This window comes from Cetorhinus maximus, chromosome 18 (genome assembly GCF_964194155.1).
Source record: "Cetorhinus maximus chromosome 18, sCetMax3.hap1.1, whole genome shotgun sequence".
In the NCBI taxonomy this organism is placed as follows: domain Eukaryota; kingdom Metazoa; phylum Chordata; class Chondrichthyes; order Lamniformes; family Cetorhinidae; genus Cetorhinus; species Cetorhinus maximus.
Genome location: NC_135896.1, coordinates 724,031 through 747,470, shown reverse-complemented (window position 1 = coordinate 747,470; position 23,440 = coordinate 724,031). Strand labels below are relative to the sequence as shown.

Below are 23,440 nucleotides of genomic sequence, written 5' to 3'. Positions count from 1 at the left end.
TCCTCAGGGTAGTGTCCTCGGCCCAACCATCTTCAGCTGCTTCATTAATGACCTTCCTTCCATCATAAGGTCAGAAATGGGGATATTTGCTGATGATTGCACAATGTTCAGCACCATTCGCAACTCCTCAGATACTGAAGCAGTCCGTGTCCAAATGCAGCAAGACCTGGGCAATATCCAGACTTGGGCTGACAAGTGGCAAGTAACATTTGCGCCACACAAGTGCCAGGCAATGACCATCTCCAACAAGAGAGAATGTAACCATCACCCCTTGACGTTCAATGGCATTACCATCACTGAACCTCCCACTATCAACATCCTGGGGGTTGCTATTGACCAGAAACTGAACTGGACCAGCCATGTAAATACTGTGGCTACAAGGGCAGGTCAGAGGTTAGGAATCCTGTGATGAGTAACTCACCTCCCGACTCCCCAAAGCCTGTCCACTATCTACAAGGCACAAGTCAGGAATGTGATGGAATACTCCCCACTTGCCTGGATGATTGCAACCCCCACAACACTCAAGAAGCTGGACACCATCCAGGACAAAGCAGCCCGCTTGATTGGCACCACATCCACAAACATTTACTCCTTCCACCACCGACGCACAGTAGCAGCAGTGTGTGTACCATCTACAAGATGCACTGCAGGAACTCACCAAGGCTCCTTCAACGGCACCTTCCAAACCCACGACCACTACCATCTTGAAGGACAAGGGCAGCAGATAGATGGGAACACCACCACCTGGAATTTCCCCTCCAAGTCACTCATCATCCTGACTTAGAAATATATCACTGGTCCTTCACTGTCGCTGGGTCAAAATGCTGGAACTTCCTTCCTAATAGCACTGTGAGTGTACCTACACCACATGGACTGCAGCAGTTTAAGAAGGCAGCTCATCACCACCTTCTCAAGGGCAACTAGGGATGTGCAATAAATGCTCGCCCAGCCAGCGAAGCCCACATCCCGTGAATGAATTTTTTAAAAAGTGGCACCGGCTCTGGGGAGTGTTGTAGTGCTCCCTCTGTACAGTCCAGGCATCGGAAGCTCATCTTCGGAAGACCTATTGTCCTCTCTATCGCCACCTTTGTGGAGGCATGACTCCTATTATAACGCTACTCTGCTTCTGTTCTTGGGTGGCAGAGAGGCGTCATAAGGCACCTTTTCAACAGATGGCCCTTGTCATCCAGCAGCCATCCATCCAGTCAGGCTCAGCACCTGGGAGTGTCTGAGGATATAGGCGTCATAGGAGCTGCCAGGGTACCTTGCACAGACTTGCAGAATCTGCATCTTGTGGTCACACACTATCTAGAAGTTCATTGAGTGGAATCCCTTCCTGTTGACGAAGGCACCCGGCTGACCCGCTGGCGCCTTGAGGTGCGCACCCTGGACGAGGGGGAACCCAGCAATCGCTGTAAATGCACTGGTTTGCTCAGCCTGGCTTACTTCATCTGTACGGAAATGAATAAATGTCAATACCCACCTGAACAGAGCTCCTGTCACCAGCTTGACGCAACTGTGGACAGCTGATTGGGACACTCAATAAAGATCCCCCACTGAGCCCTGGAAAAAGCCAGAAGCATTGAAATTGAGGCCACTGTGACCTTCAGAGCCACTGGCATGGGGTGTCCACCCACACAGCTGGAAATGATCTCAGGTCCAATCATTTGACAAATGGAGGTCACAGTCTCCCTGGAGAGACGGAGCCTCTTTCAGCATTGCACCTCGGACATAGTGAGGTCGCTGCATCGCCATCTCTAAACCCTGGCAGCAGGATAGTGGCGTCTTCTGTGGCCCCTTCCGCCTTGGACTACCTCGTGGCCCTGCGCCCCTTGTGCCTGCGCCTCTCCTCCCACAGGTCCCTCCTCTGTTGGCTGCATTGAGACACCTGGTCTCCTCCCCCTTCTGCCCCTCTCTTCTTCCTCAGAGGAGGTGCCTCAAGCGGAGACCACAATCCCCATTCCCAGGCGTACAGAAGGCTGTCTGAAACCTGGAAGGGTCCACACGGTCAAAATCCTCTGGGCGCCTTGGGGACAACAATGAGCTCTGAAATGAAGCCTAGAAATGTTAAGAATGAATATCAGAACTGAGATGAAGCTTTTAAGTTCAAATAAGCAACCAACAGCAAACTATCTCCTAAACTCCTCACTACTCATAATGGCAATGCTGCTGACCCTTTTTATCCCATCCTTGGCTGAGATTTTACAAAATGTGGGCTGCCCGCCTGTCCATGTGCAAAATCGTGCGGTCAGCTTAAAATCTGGATCCATTGGGTTTTTAATGGCCTTTTAATTGATGGCCTTTTAATTGATGGCAGGTAATTGATGGCAGGTAATTGATGGCAGGTAATTGATGGCAGGTAATTGATGGCAGGTAATTGATGGCAGGTGCAGCTCTGACACCCATGCGCACCCACCGACCCGAAGATTGCGCGCGTGCGGGACGACATCGGAACACTCGCGCAATTTTACGCTTGAGCAGGTTGGGCACGTGCATGCCTGCAAGGTGTAAAATTCTGCCCAGAGAGGGAGACAGAGACAGAGAGGGGGAGGGAAAGAGGGGGAGGAGCAGAGAGTGGGGAGGAGGGAGGGCAGGAGAGAGAGAGTGCGGAGAGAGAGTGGGGAGAAAGAGAGGGGAAAAGAGAGAGGGGGAGAGAGAGAGGGGCAGAGAGAGAGGGGGAAAGAGAGAGGGGGAAAGAGAGAGGGGGAAAGAGAGAGGGGGAAAGAGAGAGGGGGAAAGAGAGAGGGGGGGAGGGAGGAGAGAGAGAGAGAGAGTGAGGGGGAGGGAGAGAGAGTGAGGGGGAGGGAGATAGAGTGAGGTGGAAGAGAGTGAGGAGGAGGAAGAGAGTGAGGGGGAGGGAGAGAGTGAAAGGAAGGGAGAGAGTGATAGGAAGGAGAGAAGTGAGGGGAGGGACATTGGGGAACAGGAAGGGAGAAGGATGGAAGGGAGAGGGACGGAAAAGTGGTGAAGGGGAGAGAGTAATGGAGGGTGAAGAGAGAGAACAAGTGAGTGGGTGAAAGCGAGAAATTGGGATAGCAAGAGTGTGAGTAGGGAGTAAGTGAGTGAGCAAGACCTAGAGAGAGGGGTTGGAGAGAATGGGGGAAAGAGAGAGACTGGGGGAGAAAGAGAGTGGGGGATGAGAGAGTGAAAGAGAGAGAGAGAGAGAGACAGAGGCAGAAAATGAGTGGTGGGAGATAGAGAGAGTGAGGTAAGATTTAGTGGGCATGCAAAGGGAGAGGGGGAGAGAGAGGGGGGAGATGGGGTGAGAGGGGGGAAAGAGTGGGGGGAGAGACAGGGAGAGGAGGGAGAGAAAGGGGGAGAGAGGGGGATGAGAGACAGAGGGAGAGAGAGGGGAGAAAGGGGAGAGAGGGCACAGGGAGACTGAACAGGGAGAGAGAGGGGTAGGGAAGAGAGTGTGAGGGGAAAGATAGTGAGAGGAGAGAGGTTTTGGGGGAAAGAGATAGAGCGGGGGAGAAGGACAGAATGGGAGGAGAGAGAGAGAGAGAGATGGAGCAAAGAGAGAGTGAGTGGGGGGAGAAAGAGAGTGTGGGGAGAGAGAAGAGAGCAGAAGAGGAGAGAGAGGGGAGGGAGAGAGGGAGGAGAGAGGGGTGAGAGAGAGTGAGGTGGGAAGGTAGTGGGATGAGAGAGATTTTGGGAGAAACAGAGAGTGGGGGAGAAAGACAGAGTGGGGGCAAAGAGAGCAGAGGGGGAGAATAAGTGAGGGGGAGAAAGCGAGAAATTGAAATAGTGAGAGTGACGGAGTAGATGAGTGAGCAAGATCTAGAGAGAGGGGTTGGAGAGAATGGGGGAAAGAGAGAGTGAGGGGAAAAAGAGAGAGGGGGGGAGAGCAAGAGGGAGAGAGAGAGGGGGAGAGAGTGGGGGGAGGGGAGAAAGAATAGAGAGGGGGAGAAAAAATGGAAAGAGAGTGGGTGGAAAGAGAGATTCTGGGGGGGAGAGTGTGGGGGAGAGAGGGAGAGAGAGAGAGGGGGAAAGAGAGGGAGGGGGAAATAAGAGCGGGAGAAAGAGAGGAGGAGCGAGAGGGGGAATGAGAGAGGGAGTGAGAGAGGGAGTGAGAGAGGGAGTGAGAGAGGGGGAAAGAGAGGGGAGAAAGAGAGAGAGGGGAGGAGCGAGAGGGAGAAGGAGTGAGAGGGGGAGAGAGAGTGAGGGGGAGAAAGAGTAGAGAGAGAGGAGAAAAAGAGTGGGAGGAAAGAGATTCTGGAGGGAAAGAGAGAGTGTGGGGGAGAGGGAGGGAGAGAGAAGGGGAGAGAGAAAGGGGTGAGATGGGGAGAGAGAGGGAGGAAGAGGGAGCAATTAGGGGTGAGGGAGAGAGAGTGGGATGAGAGAGGGGGAGGGAGAGAGAGAGAGAGAGTGTGGGGGAGGGAGAGAGAGAGTGAGGGGGAGGGAGAGAGAATGATGAGGAAGTAGTGAGTTAGGGGGAGGCAGAGAGAGTGAGGGGAAGGAGAGAGTGATAGGAGGGAGGAAGACTGAGGGGGATTGACATTGTGAGAACAGGGAGGGAGATGGGGTGGAATGAACAGCAGTTGGAAAGGTGTGAGGGGGAGAGAGTAATGAAGGGTGAAGGAGAGAGAGAATGAATGAGTGGGGGAGAACCGAGAAATTGAGATAGAGAGAGTGACTGAATAGGGAGTGAACAAGACCATGAGTATGGGGTGGGGGGACAGCAAGTTATATCTATGTTCAGAGTATCAGTAAACAAAGTGTCTGGGTCAAATAGTACACAAAGTAGTCCAGCAGCACACAGCAGCAGGGTAAGGACAGTTCCCTCACTATTATTTCTCTAAACAATGTGCAGAGGGTCAGTAATTAAACAAATGAGTTAGAAGCATAAATTCAGCTTCCAGGATATGAATTAGTAGTCCTAACAGAGACTTGGCTACAAGCTGGACATAACTGGAATATTCAAAGTTATAGATTAAGAGAAATTGGGAAAGGAGGAGATGCAATCTTATAAGACACAAATTAAGTGAAAAATCCTTAGAAGCTAGAGGACAGGTACAAAAATAACAACTTGCATTTATATAATGCCTTTAACATGGTAAAATATTCCAAGGCACTTCACAGGATTGTTATTAAACAAAATTTGACACCGACCAAACTTGGTCAAACAGGGAGATTCTAAGGAGCATCTTAGGGGAATGTGAGGTCAAGACGTGGAGAAATTTAGGGAGGGAATTCCAATGGCCTTGGCATTTGGAGGCACAGCCACCAATGGTGGAGCGACTAAAATCAGCAAAGGTCAAGACGCCAAGAGCACAGATATCTGAGGGTTGCAGGAGGTTACAAAAATGGGGAAGGGTGAAGTCAAGGATGGATTTAAAAATAAGGATAAGAATTTTATAATCAAGATATAATATCCTGAAGGGTCTTGACAGGGTGTATGTGGAGAGGATGTTTCCTCATGTGGGAGAATCTACAACTAGGGGTCACTGTTTAAAAATAAGGGGTCACCCATTTAAGACAGAGATGAGGAGAATTTTTTTCTCTCAGAGGGTCATGAATCTTTGGAACTGTATTCCTCAAAAGGTGGTGGAGATAGAATCTTTGAATATTTTTAAGGCAGAGCTAGGTGGATTCTTGATAAGCAAGGGGGTGAAAGGTTATTGGGGGTAGGCAAGAATGAGGTTGAAATCAGATCAGTCATGATCTTATTGAATGGTGGAGCAGGCTCGAGGGGCCGAGTGGCCTACTCCTGCTCCTAATTTGTATGTTCATAAGTTGCTTGACCAAGAGCCAACTAGGTCAGTGAACACAGGGGTGATAAGTCAATGGGACTTTCTGCGAGTTAAGACACGGGCAGCAGAGTTTTGGATGACCTCAAGTTTACGGAGGGCAGAATGTGGCAGACTAGCCAGGAGTGCATTGAAATAGTCTAGAGATTATGTAGGCATGGATGAGGGCTTCAGCAGCGGATGAACTGAGACAGGGGTGAAGTTGGGTAATGCTATGAGGTGGAAATAGGTGGTCTTAGTGATGGTGTGGGTATGGGATCAGAAGCTCTTCTTGGGGTCAAATTTGATACCAAAGTTGCAAACAGTCTGCTTCAACCTCAGACAGTTACTAGGGAACAGGATGGAGTTGGTAACTAGGGAATGGAGTTTGTGGCAGGGACCAAAGACAATGCTTTCAGTCTTTCTAACATTTTATTGAAGGAAATTTCTGCTCATCCAATACTGGACATCAGACAACCAATGATAATTTAGAGACAGTGAAGGGCTCGTGAGAGGTGAAAAAGTAATTTAAAAGACTAATGGAATGTTGACCTTTATCTCAACAGGGGGTTTGAAATACAAAGCGTAAGAGTTTATACTTCAGTTATCGATGGCTCTGTTAGATTCCATCTGGATTACTGGAGCATTCAGTCCTGGGCACTGCAGCTCAGCAAGGGTATATTGACCTTAGGGGGGGCACATCTACTGCCATCACTTGGGGTATATGTAGCTGGTTACTCACAGAACAGTTCATCAGAGACACTCACCAAAGGGAACGATTATCGGACATGTAATACTGTACGTTATCACAACAGCAAATATACACATGGTCCAGGCATACTCCAAACCAAACTGATATTCGTAGGCCTGATTCTAGAGAGAGAGAGGGAGGGATGGAAGAGAATAATCAAGTATACAATATTCAAAATATTCAGACCCCCACCAATTAAAAGACAGGTCCTGAGAACTGGAGACATGGGAACTCCTGATGTGTGAACCTTAGCACCAACCCCCTGTCCCCACCTGCCCCAAGTGACTCACAGGCTCTCCAATGTCAGGTGGGAGTGACTCGTTTATCCACTGTATGCTGTGTCTTTATAACATAAGGGAATCCTTTGACCAATTTTGCTGTGGCCTTTACCTTTTTCACATGGATCTGCTCAGCCTTTGATTTAGCGAAAGCGAGTCGTGCTGTGTAGACAAGCAGCCCTGGGATTCGTAACAATTCCATCGCTGTACCAATCAAACTGGATGTTATCACATAGTTAACAAAGAAAGCTCCATTATCTGGGAGAAAGACACATCTACAACAGAAGGAAACGAGTAATTCACAATGGGAAATGTAACCCTCAGAGCAAGTCACAGGCTAATCTAATCGAGAAGGTTTATTTATGGAATGACAGATACCCGGGATGATTTACTGTCTGGCGTCTAATAAAGGGGTTTGGGTAGTTTATGTATAGAACTGATACCCAAGAGTGAATTAAGGAAATGGTAACATGTGGTAATGTTACCGGACAAGTAACCCAGAGGTCTAGACTAATGCTCAGGAGGAGATTTGAGTTCCAATCCCACCATGGCAGCTGGGGATTTTAAATTCAATTCATTAAAGTTCTGGCATAAAAAGATAGTCTCAGGTAGTCATGAAACTACCCAATTGATGTAAAACCCATCTGGTTCATTAATGTCCTTTTGGGAAGGAATTGTGCCATCCTTATCTGGTCTGACCTACATGTGGCTCTTAACAGCCCTCTGAAATGGCCTAGCCAGAGTTGTATCAAATCACTACAGAAATAGCAAAGAATACAGCTAGACAGATGACTGGCATCAACCTGGCAGTGGATATGACAAAGGCACACCCTGTCCCGCAGACCCTGAAAAATCCTCCTCGTGATCATCTGGTGACTTGTGCCAAAATTATAATAGCTATCCCACAGACCAGTCAAGGAACTGCCTGACAGCGTCATACTCACTACATCACACCCTACAGCCAACGTTCCAGACACCAGCATCAGAATCCCTGGGAATGTCCTGTCCCACCGGCAAGTCAGGCCCACCAGATGTGGCAGCAGAGCGGTAAAGGCGGGAGGGAGCCCTCAAAGATGACACCAGATCTCTTAAGTCTTTTTTGATTCACTTATGAGGACATCTCCAGCAAGGCCAGCCTTTAGTGTCCATCCCTAAATGTTCTTGAGAGGGTGGTGGGGGTGGTGGTGATGAGCTACCTTTTTCAGCGCTACAGTCTATAACGTGTAAGCACATCCATCATGCTGTTTGGGTGGGGGGGGGGGGGGGGGGTAGTTCCAGGACTTTGACTCAGCAACAAGCTTTGGGGAGTCAGAAGGTGAGTTACTCACTGCAAAATTCCTAACCTTGCACCTACTATTGTAGTCACAATATCAATGCGGCTGGTCCAGTTCAGCCAATGATAGGTCAGGAATACTCACTGGAATTTAATATCTGCTTCATCCAGAAAGTGTATGTCGAAAAGCCAGCGGAAAAAGACATCAAGACTGAAAGACAAAAGATTGACAAATATTATACTCAGTGAGGGGGAGTGGGGGGCACACGTCACTGCCCTCAGTGAGCATGAGGGGACAAGGGGGGTTCACTGCCCTCAGGGAGGGGAAGGGGCCACAGCCATTAGTGAGAGGAGACTTGGAATGCAGATTAACAATAACCTGTTTTTGAGCTGAGTACAAACTGAGCTTTCAATGGGTCACTGAGATTTAGTCACACTGTGTCTGCTGTGCACTGTCCTGACTCACAATGCAAGGAATTAACTAAAGATCTCCTTATTCACTGCTCACAGGAAGGCACAATGAATCTGCAGCAACAGATGTCTCATCTCACTAACAGGTGCTGCTTTGCTCTTTATACACAGACTGGACATGGTCATGGAGTCAGTACCTGGTCAGGCCCAGCGATGGCAGAATGATCACCATGAAAACCAAGAAGAAATAACACTTGTGCATTGTCACTTGGTTCTCAGTCGACCTGAAACAACAAAATCAAGATGGTGAATCGATATCCAGCCCTTAATGAAAATAATGCCTCAGGAACTTCGCATGATGGCGCCAATACATTTGTCTCCTGTGTCACAAGGCAGGAGGCAACAGATTAAGGGTGTAAGAAAAGAGATGGGCTTTGAGAGGATCTTTGGAGTATAAAGTGAGGTGGAAAGATTTAAAGACAGCACCTCTGATATGACTGAAGGCTGCCTCAGCAAAGGGAGGTGGAGAGGATCAGAGTTTGAGGGCAGAGTTAAAGGAAGAGGAGTCTTCAGAGGTGCAAAGGGTGTGGTAGGGATTATAGATATGGATGATGATTTTAAATTTAATACAAATGGGCAATTTAGTCCCTTGAGCCTGTTCTGCCATTTAATTAGATACATACGAACATATGAATTAGGAGCAGGAGAAGGCCATTCGGCCTTTCGAGCCTATTCCACCACTCAGTCTGATCTGATTTTAACCTCATCTCTACATTCCTGCCTACCCCTGATAACCTTACACCCCTTTGCTTATCAAGAATCTATCTACCTCTGCCTTAAAAATATTCAAAGACTCTGCCTCCACCACCTTTTGAGGAAGAGAGTTCCATAGACTCACAACCCTTTGAGAGAAAAAAATCTGTCTTAAATGAGCACCCCCTTATTTTTAAACAGTGACCCCTAGTTCTAGATTCTCCCACATGAGGAAACATCCTCTCCACATTCACCCTGTCAAGACCTCTCAGGATCTTAAAGGTTTTAATCAAGTCACTTCTTAATCTTCTGAACTCTAGTGGATACAAGCCTAACCTCTCCAGCCTTTCTTCATAAGACAACCTGCCCATTCCAGGTATTAGTCTAGTAAACCTTCTCTGAACTGTTTCCAGTGCATTTATACCCTTCCTTAAATAAGGATACTAATACTGTACACAATACTCCAGATGTGGTCTCACCAATGCCCTGTATAACTGAAGCATAACCTCCCTACTTTTATATTCAATTCCCTTCGCAATAAACAATAACATTCTATTAGCTTTCCTAATTAAGATCATGGCATTAATCCCATCCATCCACCTTTGTTCCATATCCCCTGATACCGATCCCAACCAAAATGTATCTATGTCATCCTTACAATCTCCAACTGACCCCCGGCATTCAGAGCCTTTGAAGGAGAGCATTCCAGATTTCCAATACCTTTTGTGTGAAGAAGCGCTTCCTGACATCATAGAATTAACCAGGTCAGCCTCATCTTCCTGCTGGAAAATAACTATTAAAGGAAGATCTTGTATTTATAGAGCAGTTTCCATAAGCTCAGGACATCCTAACATTACAGGCAAATAAAGTCCATTTACCTAGTCCAATGAGACTCAAAGAAAGCGGAGTAGTACACAATAAACGGAAGTAGCACAGAGAATGTCCACAGGAGCAAGGTTGGGAAAAACTGTGTCACAATCGGATTCTGAAAAACACAAGGTTTTGATAAGAGTATGACTAAAGCAAAATTAGGCAGAAAGCTGCCTCAGAATGCGTGGAGCAAAAAAACTGTCTCAACACCAGCAACTCAGTCAAAAGCTTTATCAAATACAGCAGGGATCAGAATTCAGTGAGTCCCGTCAAGCAACCAATCATTCACCTCATCACACAACCATCACCCATCCTGGTATCTCACTCCTGGATTTTCCCCCAAATTCAGACATGAATCACCAGTACAACCCATTCACATAGCAGCAGAAACCCAGTCAACCACTACACCATCTCAGCTAAGGGCTGATGCAGGGGGCTGGAGTAGTGTGAGGGAGCTAGCCCCAGGGAAGACTGGGGGTAGCTGCTCACTCCTGGGGTGTCGAGTGGGGACAGTGGTCACAACTGGGGAACATGGAGGAGAAAGCTGAAAAGACATACTTTGTTGTAGAATGTTGCGCAATGCAAGGATAAAATACAGACACATTAGTCTCGTACTATAGCAGCACCTCTTAAGTGTGCAGCACTGGATTTTTTAAATAATTTATTTTACAGGATGTGGGTTTTGCTGGTTGGGCCAGCATTTATTTGTTATGGTACAGCCAATGGTAAATGCTGAACTGCTCAAATCCCAGAGGGAAACTTGAAGCAACTGCCACAACTGTTTTGCAATTTGTATAAATTTTGAGATGTGTGCCTTGAATTCAGTAGTAATAAGACCACCGAGTCTTATAGGGTTCTTACAAAACTAAATTAAACCTTTATTAATAGAAGAAATTATTTTAAGTACACACATAGATCTACAAATTACTACTATGACAATTTCTAAATCTCCTAGTTAATCTAACTCCCGGTTACACTTTCATTAAGCCACAGATTTTAAAAGACCCAGGCAAAGAAACATGATACCCTGAACAATCCAATTCAAAGCCAGTTTTCTGAACTTCAGTTCTTTGTTGAGAAACAGTGGCCAGAACTTTTAGCACGTCAGGCGGGCGTGTGCCCAACACAACCGGGCGTAAAATGATGCGTGATGATGTCGGTCAAGCATCCCAATGTCATCGCACACTCGCACGATATTTTGGTCGGCTGGCATTGCGCTGGAGTCAGCAGCTTCAGGTATAGATGCTGGAAGTTTTTTCATACTTGTTTTAGATCTTAGAATGCATGCCCTTACACACAGCCTTTGCTCTTTTATATGTATTTTCCTCATTGTTTCACTATGTCTTTGGACTTTACCTTCCTAATAAAATCCATCAAAGTACCAATTTTACAAGTAATCTTTGGGAAAAATAAACACATTGGGGAGGGTTTTTCCCTCGTCGGGCAGGCTCGGCAGGGGTGGTCGGGAAGCTGACCGCCACCCGCGATCAGGGCCGGACCGCGATTTCACACCAGTTAAGGCTTGCCCATCATGAGTCACACACAGCAGCGCTCAGTGCTGACTGTGTGGGGGGAGGAGGGCGAGAGCGCAAGTTCGCGAATGCGCGCGGGTGCGTGCTGGAAAAGCTCCCTGAGGCACAGAGCCTCAGGGAGATGAAGAGTTTGAAACATTAAAAATAAATATTTTAAAAATCTAATAAAACATGTCCCCTTATGTGATTCTGTCACATGAGCAGGGACATGTTATAAATGAAATGTTAAAATTTTTACTTTGTTTTTATTTGCAGTTAGAAACATCAGCCCGTCCGTGGATGAGGTTTCCTGAAAAATGCAAAAGCCGCTTGACCTGTTCACCTGCGCACCAACCGTAAGGTTGGATGGGCAGCAAAAAATTTCTTTCAATTATAACTTTAATGGTCTTCATATGCCTTTTAATTGTCGGCAGGCATGCTGCTGACTCCAGCACGTGCCCACCGACTGAAATATCGTGCGAGTGTGCGATGACGTTGGGACACTTGACCCATCATTTTATGCCCGGGCAGGTCGGATGCAAGCCCGCCTGATGTGCTAAAAATTCTGGCCACTGTTTCTTAACTTCTCCTGGCTAAGTGAAACATTTCACCCCTCCTTTGAACTCAATCTAGTCTGGTTTATTTAAAATGCAAATGTTCCCTTTCCACCTATGTTTACCTACTTAACATTTCAAACCGAGCTTATCTTCTGCTATATCAAAGCCTTCAGACCAGCTGTCTTTAATTCAATTAAGTCACACACACACACAGATACCCATATAAACACAGACCCCACTATTACTCTCAATAAATTGCAATAACATTATAAAAATTGTTATATCTTCCTGACATTATTACCCATCCTTAATTGCCCTTGAGAAGGTGGCGGTGAGCTGCTTCTTGAACCGCTGCAGTCCCAGGGAATGCTGGGGGGGAGCTGCTGGTACACCCACGGTGCTGTTAGGGAGGGAGTTCCAGATTTTGACCCAGCGACAGTGAAGGAACAGCGATATGTTTCCAAGTCAGGATGGTGAGTGACTCAGAGGGGATCTTCCAGGTGGTGATGTTCCCATGTATCTGCTGCCCTTGTCCTTCTAGATGGTAGTGGTCGTGGGTTTGGAAGGTGCTGCTTAAGGAACCTTGGTGAGTTTCTACAGTGCATCTTGTAGATGGTACACACTGCTGCCACTGTTCATCGGTGGTGGAGGGAGCGAATGCTTGTGGAAGGGGTGCCAATCAAGCGGGCTGCTTTGTCCTCAATGGTGACAAGCTTCTTGAGTGTTGTTGGAGCTGCACTCATCCAGGCAAGTGGAGAGTATTCCATCACACTCCTGACTTGTGCCTTGTAGATGGTGGACAGGCTTTAGGGAGTCAGGAGATGAGTTACTTGCCATAGGATGCCAAGCCTCTGACCTGCTCTTGTAGCCACAGTATTTATATGGTTAGTCCAGTTCAGTTTCTGGTCAATGGTAACCCCCAGGATGTTGATAGTGGGGGATTCGGCGGTGGTAATGCCATTGAATGCATGGGGCGATGGTTAGATTCTCTCTTGTTGGAGACAGTCATTGCCTGGCACTTGTATGGAACAAATGTTACTTGCCACTTGTCAGCCCAAGCCTGGATATTGTCCAGGACTTGCTGCATTTGGACATGGACTGCTTTAGTATCTGAGGAGTGACGAATGTTGCTCAATATTGTGCAATCATCAGCGAACATCCCCACTTCTGACCTTATGATGGAAAGAAGGTCACTGAAGAAGCAGCTGAAGGCAGTTGGGTCTAGGGCACAACCAGAGGAACTCCTGCAGTGATGACTTGGGACTGAGATGATTGACCTCCAACAACCAGAATCATCTTCCTTAGTGCTCGGTATGACTCCAACCAGCATAGAGCTTTCCCCCTGATTCCTATTGGCTCCAGTTTTGCTAGGGCTCCTTGATGCCACACTCGGTCAAATGTTGTCTTGATGTCATGGGCAGTCACTCTTACCTCACCTCTGGAATTCAGCTCATTTGTCCATATCTGTAATAAGGCCTGGAGTCGAATGGTCTTGGCAGAACCCAAACTGAGCATCAGTGAACAGGTTATTGCTAAGTAAGTGCTGCTTGTTAGGACTGCCACTGACACCTTCCATCACTCTTCTGATGATTGAGAATAGACCGATACGGTAATTGTTCAGATTGGATTTGTTCTGCTTTTTGTGGACAGGACATACCTGGGCAATTGTCAGGTGGGTGTCAGTGTTGTAGCTGTACTGGAATTGCTTGGCTAGTGGCACAGGTAGTTCTGGAATCCAAGTTTTCAGTATTATTGCTGGAATGTTTTTGCAGTCTCCTCCTCTGGTTAGTTTTTTAAATTATCCACCAACATTTATGACTGGATGTGACAGGACTGCAGAGCTTTGATCTGATCTGCTGGCATCGCTTACTTCTATCTATAGCATGTTGCTTCTGCTGTTGAGTATGCAGGTAGTCCTGTGCTGTACTTTCAGAGGTTGGTACTTAATTTTAGTATGCATGGTGCTGCTCCTGGCATGCTCCCCTACACTCCTCATTGAACAAGGGTTGATCTCCCTAGCTGAATGGTTACAGTGTAGTGAGGGATATGCCAGGCCATGAAGTTACAGATTGTGGTTGATTAGAATTCTGCTAATGCTGATGGCCCACACCACCTCTTGGATATCCAGTTTTGAGCTGCTAGATCTGTTCTGAAGCTACTCCATTTAGCACAGTGGTAGTACCACGCAACATAATGGAGGGTATCCTCAGTGCGAAGATAGAACTTTGTCTCCACAACGATGTGCTATAGTCACTCTTACCGATACTATCATGGACAGGTGCATCTGCCACAGGTAAATTGTTAAAGAAGAGGTCAAGTACTTTTCCTTTCTTGGTTCTGTCACTACCTGCTGCAGGCCTAGTGAGGCAGATTCAGCAACCTGGTCAGTAGCAGTGCTACCAAAGCATCCTTGGTGATGGACCATGAAGTCCTGCACCCAGGATATACTCTGCGCCACTTAATGACATTGGCAAGATCCATTTTGGTGCTGTGAGAGAAGGTGGAGATACGTGCTAGCCAGTGATAACACAGGCAACCTGGTGTTGGGGGGTGGGAAGCAATAACTAGGCAGCAGCAGTCTTCACCTACCTTGAGGCTCTCAACAGGATTAGTGACATTGAACTTGTCCATGGTGTTGACGATAATGGCAGGTGTGGTGAGAAAGAAGAGGAGCAGGAAGAGAAAGATATTGAGAAGTGCGCAGCGGATCCACCAAGTGCTACCCTGTACCGACAGATTCTCCCTGACACAAGAAAAATCACATTTACAGAATTAATACAACATGGACAACAACAGAAACTTACATTGATATAGTGCCTTTCACATAGTAAAACATCCTAAGGCACTTCATGGGAGTTATCAAACCCAGGCAGCTGAAGGCACAGCCGCCAATGGTGGAGTGATTAAAATCTACTGCAAGGGAAGGAGCTAGCTGTTTGGTGAGTATCTGGTAAGTGGGCATGTTCTATTCTATCCCTAAGGTTTAAAAAGTACACAAATTGGTGGTAAAGTTAATAAAACATATTAAAAATCAACATGAATTAGTGATTAATATAATTAATTATTTAAAACCACATTAAGGATGGCAGGACAGATGACGTGTCAATGCTGCAGCATGTGGGAGTTCCTGGACACCAGTGTGATCCAGGGCAAACACGTCTGCAGTGAGTGTTTGTGGCTCGAGGAACTTCGGCTCAGAGTCATTGAGCTGGAGGCTGAGCTGCAGACACTGTGACACATCAGAGAGGGGGAAAGTTACCTGGATGTAGTCACACCACTTAGGATAGGGTCTTATGATTTGGTCAGTGGTCAGGGACAGGAGGGTGTGACTGCAAGTGAGGCAGGTAAGGGGTCCCAGGCAGCAGGAGTATGAGCCTCTGCAATTGTCCAGTAGGTTTGAAGTTCTCTCAGCATCACTAATGTCCTTTAGGGAAGGAAATCTGCCATTCTTACCTGGTCTGGCCTACATGTGACTCCAGACCAACAGCAATGTGGTTGACTCTTAAATGCCCCCTGAACAAGGGTAGTTAGGGATGGGCAATAAATGCTGGCCTAGTCAACAATGCCCACATCCCATGAATGAATTTAAAAAAAAATCTTGTTTAGATGAGCGCAGGGCCTGCAGGGAGGATGATCAAACTGACCATGGCACCATGGTACAGGAAACCATTCAAGTGAGGGGAGCAAAAAGGAATTTAGTGGTAGTAGGGGACAGTATAGTGAGGGGGAATGACACTGTTCTCTGCAGCAGAGAGCGAGAGTCCAGATGGCTGTGTTGCCTGCCCTGTGCCAGGGTTCCTGACATCTGCTCAGGGCTGGAGAGGAACTAGCAGTGGGAGGGGGAGGATCCAGTTGTCATGGTGCATGTAGGTACCAATGACATAGGTAGAACTAGGAAAGAGGTTCTGCATACAGAGTATGAGGAACTAGGCACTAAATTGAAAAGCAGAACCTCAAAGATTATAATCCCTGGATTATTACCTGAGCCACGTACAAATTGGCATAGGACAAATAAAATTAGAGAGATGAATGCGTGGCTCAAAGACTGGTGTGGGAGAAATGGGTTCCAATTTGTTGGGCACTGGCACCAGTTCTGGAGAAAGTGGGGGCTGTACCGTTGGGTCGGTCTACACCTGAACCATGTAAACCACATAACTAGGGAAGTAGAGAGGGCTTCAAATTAAATAGTGAAGGCAAGGTATCAAATGTATATCAGTATATCAGAGTCGAGACAAGGTAAGAGAGGAAAATACTGAAATGGGAAATGAGGGTCAAAGAATGGCAGGAAAGGACAGAGAGAAAAAAACCTAAGCATGCAACAAGAAACAAGACTAGATGTCACAAAGATAATAAAAAGACAAAACTAAAGGTTCTCTATCTGAATGTGCTTAGCATTCATAACAAAGTAAACAAATTGATAGCACACATTGAAGTAAATAAATATGATCTGATAGCCATTACTGAGACCTGGCTACAAGATGACAAGGATTGGGTCCTGAATATTGAGGGGTGTACGACATTCAAGAAGAATAAGAGAGGTAGCACTGTCAATCAAGGATGGCATTGCTGCAATAGTTAGAGATGACATTGGATCAGGAGATCAGGATGTAGAATTGGTTTGGGTGGAGATGAGGAATAGTAGAGGAAAGAAGCCACTAGTGTGAGTGGTCTACAGGCCCCCTAACAGTAACCACAATGTAGGACAGGTATACAAGAAGAAATATTGGATGCTTATGATAAAGAGATAGCAATAGCCATGGGTGACCTTAATCTACATAAAAACTAGAAAAATCAGCAGAGGTAGCCTGGATGAGGCGTTCATAGAATGCTTTTGAGACAGTTTCTTAGAGCAGCACGTTCAGGAACCAACAAGAGAGGAGGCTATAATAGACTTGGCATTGTATAATGTGACAGGATTAGGTAAAGGCACCCATAGATAGCAGCGATCACAATATGATTGAATTTTACATCCAGTATGAAAGGGGGAAGAGTGGGTCTAAGACTAGTATTTTAAACTTAAATAAGGACCACTATGTGGGCATGAAAGCTGAGCTAGCTGAAGTCAACTGGGATACTAGGCTAGGGGATAGATCAACAGAGAAGCAGTGGCAGACATTTAAGGAGATATTTCAGAATACTCAGAAGAAGCATATTCCTACTATAAAGAAAAATTCTGAAGGGAGGACACATCATCTGTGATTAACTAGAGAAGTTAGGGAAAGTATCAAATTTAACAAAAAAAGTATATAACTGCACAAAGGAATGGCAGGTCAACTGATTGGTTAGAATATAAAGAATGGCAGCGAATGACTAAAAAGGTTAATCAGGAGAAAGAAATTAGAGTATGAGAGGAAGCTAGCTAGAAATGTAAAAATGGTTAGCAAGAGTTTCTACAGGTATTTAAAAATGAAAAGAGTAAGTAAAGTAAGTGTTGGTCCTCTAAAGAGTGAGGATGGGGTGTTAATAGTAGATCATAAGGAAATGGCAGATGAGATGAACAAATATTTTGCTTCTGTCTTCACCATAGAGGGTACAAAAAACATTCCAGTAATAGCTGTAAATCAGGAGGTGGAGGGGAGAGAGGAACTAGGTAAAATTACAATCACTGGGGAAGCGGCACTGAGCAAACTGATGGAGCTGCGGCTGACAAGTCTCCAGGTCCTGATGGACTACATCCTAGGGTCTTAAAAGGTGGTTAATGAGGTAGTAGATGCATTGGTGTTAATTTTCCAACATTCCCTACATTCTTGAAAGGTTCCATCAGACTGGAAAGTAGCAAATGTAACCCCTCTATTCAAGAAGGGAAGGAGGCAGAAAACAGGAAACTATAGACCAGTTAGCTTGACGTCTGTCATGGGGAAGGTGTTAAGAGTCAATTATTAAAGAAGTTACAGCTGGGTACTTAGAAAAAACTCAAATTGGGAAGAGTCAGCATTGTTTTGTGAAAAGGAAATCAGGTTTGACCAATTTATTAGAATTCTTTGAAGGAATAACATATGCTGTGAATAAAATGTAGACATGCTGTAATTGGATTTCCAGAAGGCATTTGATAAGGCGCCACATCAAAGATTTTGCAGAAAATAAAAGCTTGTGGTGTAGGGGATAGCTTATTAACATGGATAGAAGATTGGTTGGCTGGCAGAAAACAGGGTATGCATAAATGGGCTTTTGTCTGATTGGCAGGATGTGACGAGTGGAGTCCCGCCAGGATCTGTGCTGGGGCATCAATGTTTTACAATTTACATCAATGACTTAGATGCTATCTCTTTATCATGCACAGGCATGATAGCTAAATTTTCAGACAACACCAAGATAGGTAGGAAAGTATGTTGTGAAGGAGACAAAGAGTTTGCAGATGGATACAGATAGGTTAAGTGAGTGGGCAAACATTTGGCAGATGGAGTATAATGTGGGAAAATATGAAGTTGTTTGCTTTGGCAAGAAGAATAAAAAAGCAGAGTATTACTTAAACAGAGAATGACTGTAGAATTCCGAACTACAAAGGGATCTAGGTGTTCTCGTGCATGAGTCACAAAAAGTTAGTATGCAGATACAGCATGTAATCAAGAAGGCTAATGGAATGTTATCCTTTACTACGAGAGGAATTGAACATAAAAGTAAGCATGTTATGCTTCAGTTATACAGGGCATTGGTGAGATCACATTTGTATGCAGTTTTGATCCCCTTAAATAAGGAAGGATGTAAATGCGTTGGAGGCAGTTCAGAGGAGGTTTACTAGATTGATACCTGGAATGAGTGGGTTGTCTTTTGAGGAAAGATTGCACAGACTGGGCTTGTTTCCACTGGAGTTTAGAAGAGTGAGTGGTGACTTGATTGAAGTATATAAGATCCTGAATGGTCTTGACAAGGTGGATGTGAAAAGGATGTTTCCCCTTGTGGGTGAGTCCAGAACTAGGGGGCACTGTTTTAAAATTAGGGGTCACTCTTACAGGATAGAGATGAGGAGAAATGTTTTCTCTCAGAGGGCTGTGCAAGTCTAGAACTCTGCCTCAGAATGCGGTGGAGGCGCGTTGAATATTTTTAAGGTGGCGGTAGATTGATTCCCTTGCCTAACAAGAATCTAAGGTTATCAGGGGTAGATGGGAATATGGAATTTGAAACACAGATAGATGAGCCATGATCGTACTGAATGGCAGAGCAGGCTCGAGGGGTCGAATGGCCTACTTCTGCTCCTCTTTCGTATATAAACCATTAATCTCAGTCTTGAACATGCTCAACATTCCCAGGAATTAGTTTGGTGAACCTTTGTTGCCCTCCCTCTATGGCAAGTATATCTTTCCTTAGGTAAGGAGACCAAAACTGCACATAATATTCCAGGTGTGGTCTTGCCAAGGCTCTATATAATTGCAGTAAGACATCTTTATTTCTATACTCAAATCCTCTTGTAATAAAGACCAACATACCATTTTCTTTCTTAATTGCTTGCTGTACCTGCATGTTAGCTTTCAGTGACTCATGGACAAGCACAGCCAGATCCCTTTGAAGTTCGACACTGCCCAGCCTCTCACCTTGGCTGCGTAAGTTTTAATACAAAGAATACCATCTCTGTTTTTAATTATTAATTTATGTTTTGAAATTTTTGATTGATCCCCAGCCTCAACAGCTTACTGGTGGAAAGAGTTCCAGATATCCAGTACCCTTTTGTGTGAGGAAGTGCTTCCTGACATCATCCATGTAAGGCTTTAATCTTAAACTTATGCCTCCTTATTCTGGACTCCTGCCACCAGATGCAATATCTACTCTTATCAACTTCTTTAATCATCTTATACAGCTTGATTAGTTGATCCCTTAATCTTCTATACTTGAGCGAATACAAACCCACCTCATACAACCTGTTCTCATAATTTAACCCTTTTAGCCCTGTTATGATCCCAGCTGAGATTACCCCTGGACAAGCCCGATCCCGGGGTGGAACCCAGCTTATAGATCCTAACTTTTATTTGTTTGTTTAGATACGTGGAGATTGGCTACTGAACAGAGTCACCGGAGTCAGCTAATGAACTTTATAAAAAGCATAAAACATTTATTAAACAAGATGAACTATATTACAATACTCCTTCACCCACAACTATATCTTTACAGGCATTTACAGATTTGTAAGGATAACACAAGTTACAAAAGGTATCTTATACTCTAATGTTCACAGTAAGTACACTGTCCATGTAGACCAAATAGCACCCTGTGGTCAGACACGCCTTGCTCTGAAACCAAGTGACAGATGGCACCTCAACCAGATTCTGTACAGATCTCTCATCAACTCTCCCCCCAATGCCTGTCACAATGTGAGCCAACCAGTGTCACTGAACTCCGTCTTTCACATGAGGGTTTCCAATCTCCACTCTCGCTTTGGAATCTTCTCCCAAACTGACGCTTTCTCTCAGACGCCTTCCGCAAGGGTTCACCTCCAGGGTTTCGAACACTGCTTCCGATGTTCTTCTTCCCTGGGTCACCATATGCATTCAAGCTGTCTTCCATGCACTCACTCATCTACTCAGCTGTCAACAGTACCACTGCTTCCCATGCCCATAGGAAAGAGTTACAGACCTTCAGCTGTCTCTTTGCACCTTCTGACTTTTCAAGCCTTTATCTCTAAGCTTGAAGCTCTAAATTTGAAGCTTGGAGCCTTTCTCTGCCTTTCACTTTTAACTTCACTTAACAGAACCTTTTCCCAGATTCCTGTCCTTCCTTTGGCTAGAAGGTCTGCTTGGGACTTTCTCCTGTTCCACTGCCCTGGACTTTGGGGTCTTTTCTTTAGCTTGGGATTTGCTATCTGTCCCCTTTGATCCAGTTTCAAAACCAATTGGACTCAAAACAACTTCCAAATCAAACTGCTGTTTCTAGTTTTTTCTGTGTGTGTCTATGGGAGGGACCTTCCTCTCTGGACCCTGTTGCTAAGCAATGGCCCAGTTTCTCTACTCTTGTTCATTTAACTTAGCTGCAACAGTCGTAAAACTCTCATTAGAAATGCAGGCACCCTTTAAAGTAAAACTAAAACTCAATTTGACCTTTTCATAACACACAAATACAGAAATACAAATCAAACTTAAACGTTAAAGCTAAAACTCATTCCTAACACCCACAAATACCAATATAACTTACTTAACTATCTCTATTTCCTAACAGCCCCAGTATCATTGTGGTGAGTCTGTACTTCAGCCCCTTGAAAGCCATTAGTATCTCCTACCTGAGACGCGGTGTTCAGAACTGAACACAGTTACTCCAGATCAGATCTAACCAGAGCTTTAAACAACTGTAACATAGGGCAGGATCTTGCCGTCAGCAAGCGGGGGCAAGACCCACTCGCTGACGCGTAAAATGACGCGGGATGATGTCGGGTGGAACTCCCAATGTCACCCCACGTCATTTCTATTTTCAGGTCGGCGAGGGTGCAGCCGAGTCAGCTATGCGCCCGCTGACCTGTCAACGGCCTATTGAGGCCATTGAGAAACTAATTAAAATTATTTATGGACCTGCCCGTCCAACCTTAAGGTTGGCGGGCAGGCCGGGAGCCCTGGCGGGCTTCAGAAAAAGCGTGAAACCACATCCACAAGCAGGATGAGGTTTCATGAGGGTACTTAAATTTTTAATAAAGGTTTCAGTTAAAGTTATGGACATGTCCCAACTCATGTGACAGTGTCACATGAGGGGACATGTCAGGGAAATTCTTCTATCAGTTTCATTGCAAATTTTAATTTGGAGCCGATCCCCCCCTCCCCCCCCACCTGCAAAGGGAGCGCATAGCGCTTCCTGGCGGACATCACGCTAGGTGGGCCTTAATTGGCCCGCCCACGTAAAATGGCGGCGCGTCCCCAATTGGGGGCACCGATTGGAGGCGTGCCCGCCCACGCCTGCACATCCTCCACCCCCCACCTCCAACGGGGGGAACATTTTTCCCATAATTTCTGCCTCTTTGCATTTAAATTCCTTTGAGATAAAGTTCATTATTCTATTAACCTTTTAAATTACTTTTTGTACCTCTCCACTAGCATTTAGTATTAGGACTCATTGGCAGAGTAGGCTCGAAGGGCCATATGATCTACTTCTGCTCCTATTTCTTGTGTTCTTGTTCTTGACTCCTAAACCTCTCTGCTCATCCCTAGTTTCCCACCATTTAGGAAATGCTCTGATTGATCTTCCTTAGATTCAAAGTGGACGACCTCACACTGACCTCTATCTGCCACTGTTTCACATAATCACTGAATCTATCAGTGTCCTTCTGCAACTTTCTGGTCTCAACTACACTACTGATTGTGCCATCAAACACAGATGAGGAATGAGTGTATATATAGGTTTGTTGATGACTAAGTCATTGATAAATATGGTGAAAAGCTGAGGCCCCAATACAGATTCCTGGTAGACCCCACTAGACACATCACATCAATCAGGGTACATATCCATTATCTGTATGTTCTGCTCCTACCTCCTAACCAATTTCCTATCAAAGCCAATGAGTTGCCTCCAATTCCATGCACTTTTATTTTTGGTAGCAGGCATCACCTTAAACAGTCACTCCCTCCACCACCGACGCACAGTGGCAGCAGTGTGTACCATCTACAAGATGCACTGCAGCAACTCACCAAAACTCCTTCGACAGCACCTTCCGAATCCGCGACATCTATCACCTAGAAGGACAAAGCCAGCTGGTGAATAGGAACATCATAGGAACTGCAAATTCCCTTCCAAGCCACACAACATCCCAACTTCGAACCATATCGCCGTTCCTTCACTGTCTCTGGGTTAAAATCCTGAAAATTCCTTCCTAACAGCACAGTGGATGTTCCTGCACCACATGGACAGCCACCATTCAAGAAGGTGGCTCACCACCACCTTTTCAAGGGCAATTAATGACAGCCTTATCAAAGACGCCTACACTGAAAATTAACAAAAAAAAAGCTTTGATGGTGTGGAGGTATAAACCTGCTGCCTTGATCATAGCACCAGTACTGGGAGCATTAAGCAACTTTCCATTGCTGGTCACCTTGTTACTGATAATCTAGAACTAAGACCTACCAAGATCTGCTCACAAAATGGAATTAGATTCCTACCAGATAATGTCGCTCAGTGCTGGGGCATATCTAACATCCCATCTGTAAGACTTGACGACAGTAGTGATACTGGACTGCTGTGGCTGATACCGGCACCGACTGTGCTGGTAATGCTTCACAATCCTGAAAAATAGAGAGAAAGAGGTACAGGGGCCGTTGAGTGAGTAGTCGGCAGGAGAGAAGCATGAGTACTGTCGACCAAATGATGTGCTGCTGATGTACAAGGTGCCTCAGTGTAAAC

At 45.6% G+C, this 23,440-nt stretch overlaps 1 protein-coding gene across 1 annotated transcript in view; it reads right to left on the bottom strand.

Annotated features, from left to right (window-relative positions):
* Positions 1 to 23,440, bottom strand: part of tmem63c (transmembrane protein 63C) — a 148,651-nt gene that overhangs the window by 18,943 nt on the left and 106,268 nt on the right. The window contains exons 13-19 of the mRNA XM_078561929.1: positions 23,200 to 23,322; positions 14,723 to 14,876; positions 10,074 to 10,180; positions 8,640 to 8,726; positions 8,177 to 8,242; positions 6,871 to 7,033; positions 6,497 to 6,602 (exon numbers count right to left, since the gene is read on the bottom strand). Of these exons, the coding sequence (XP_078418055.1) occupies positions 6,497 to 6,602; positions 6,871 to 7,033; positions 8,177 to 8,242; positions 8,640 to 8,726; positions 10,074 to 10,180; positions 14,723 to 14,876; positions 23,200 to 23,322 (806 nt within the window). The remainder of the gene's footprint in view (positions 1 to 6,496; positions 6,603 to 6,870; positions 7,034 to 8,176; positions 8,243 to 8,639; positions 8,727 to 10,073; positions 10,181 to 14,722; positions 14,877 to 23,199; positions 23,323 to 23,440) is intronic.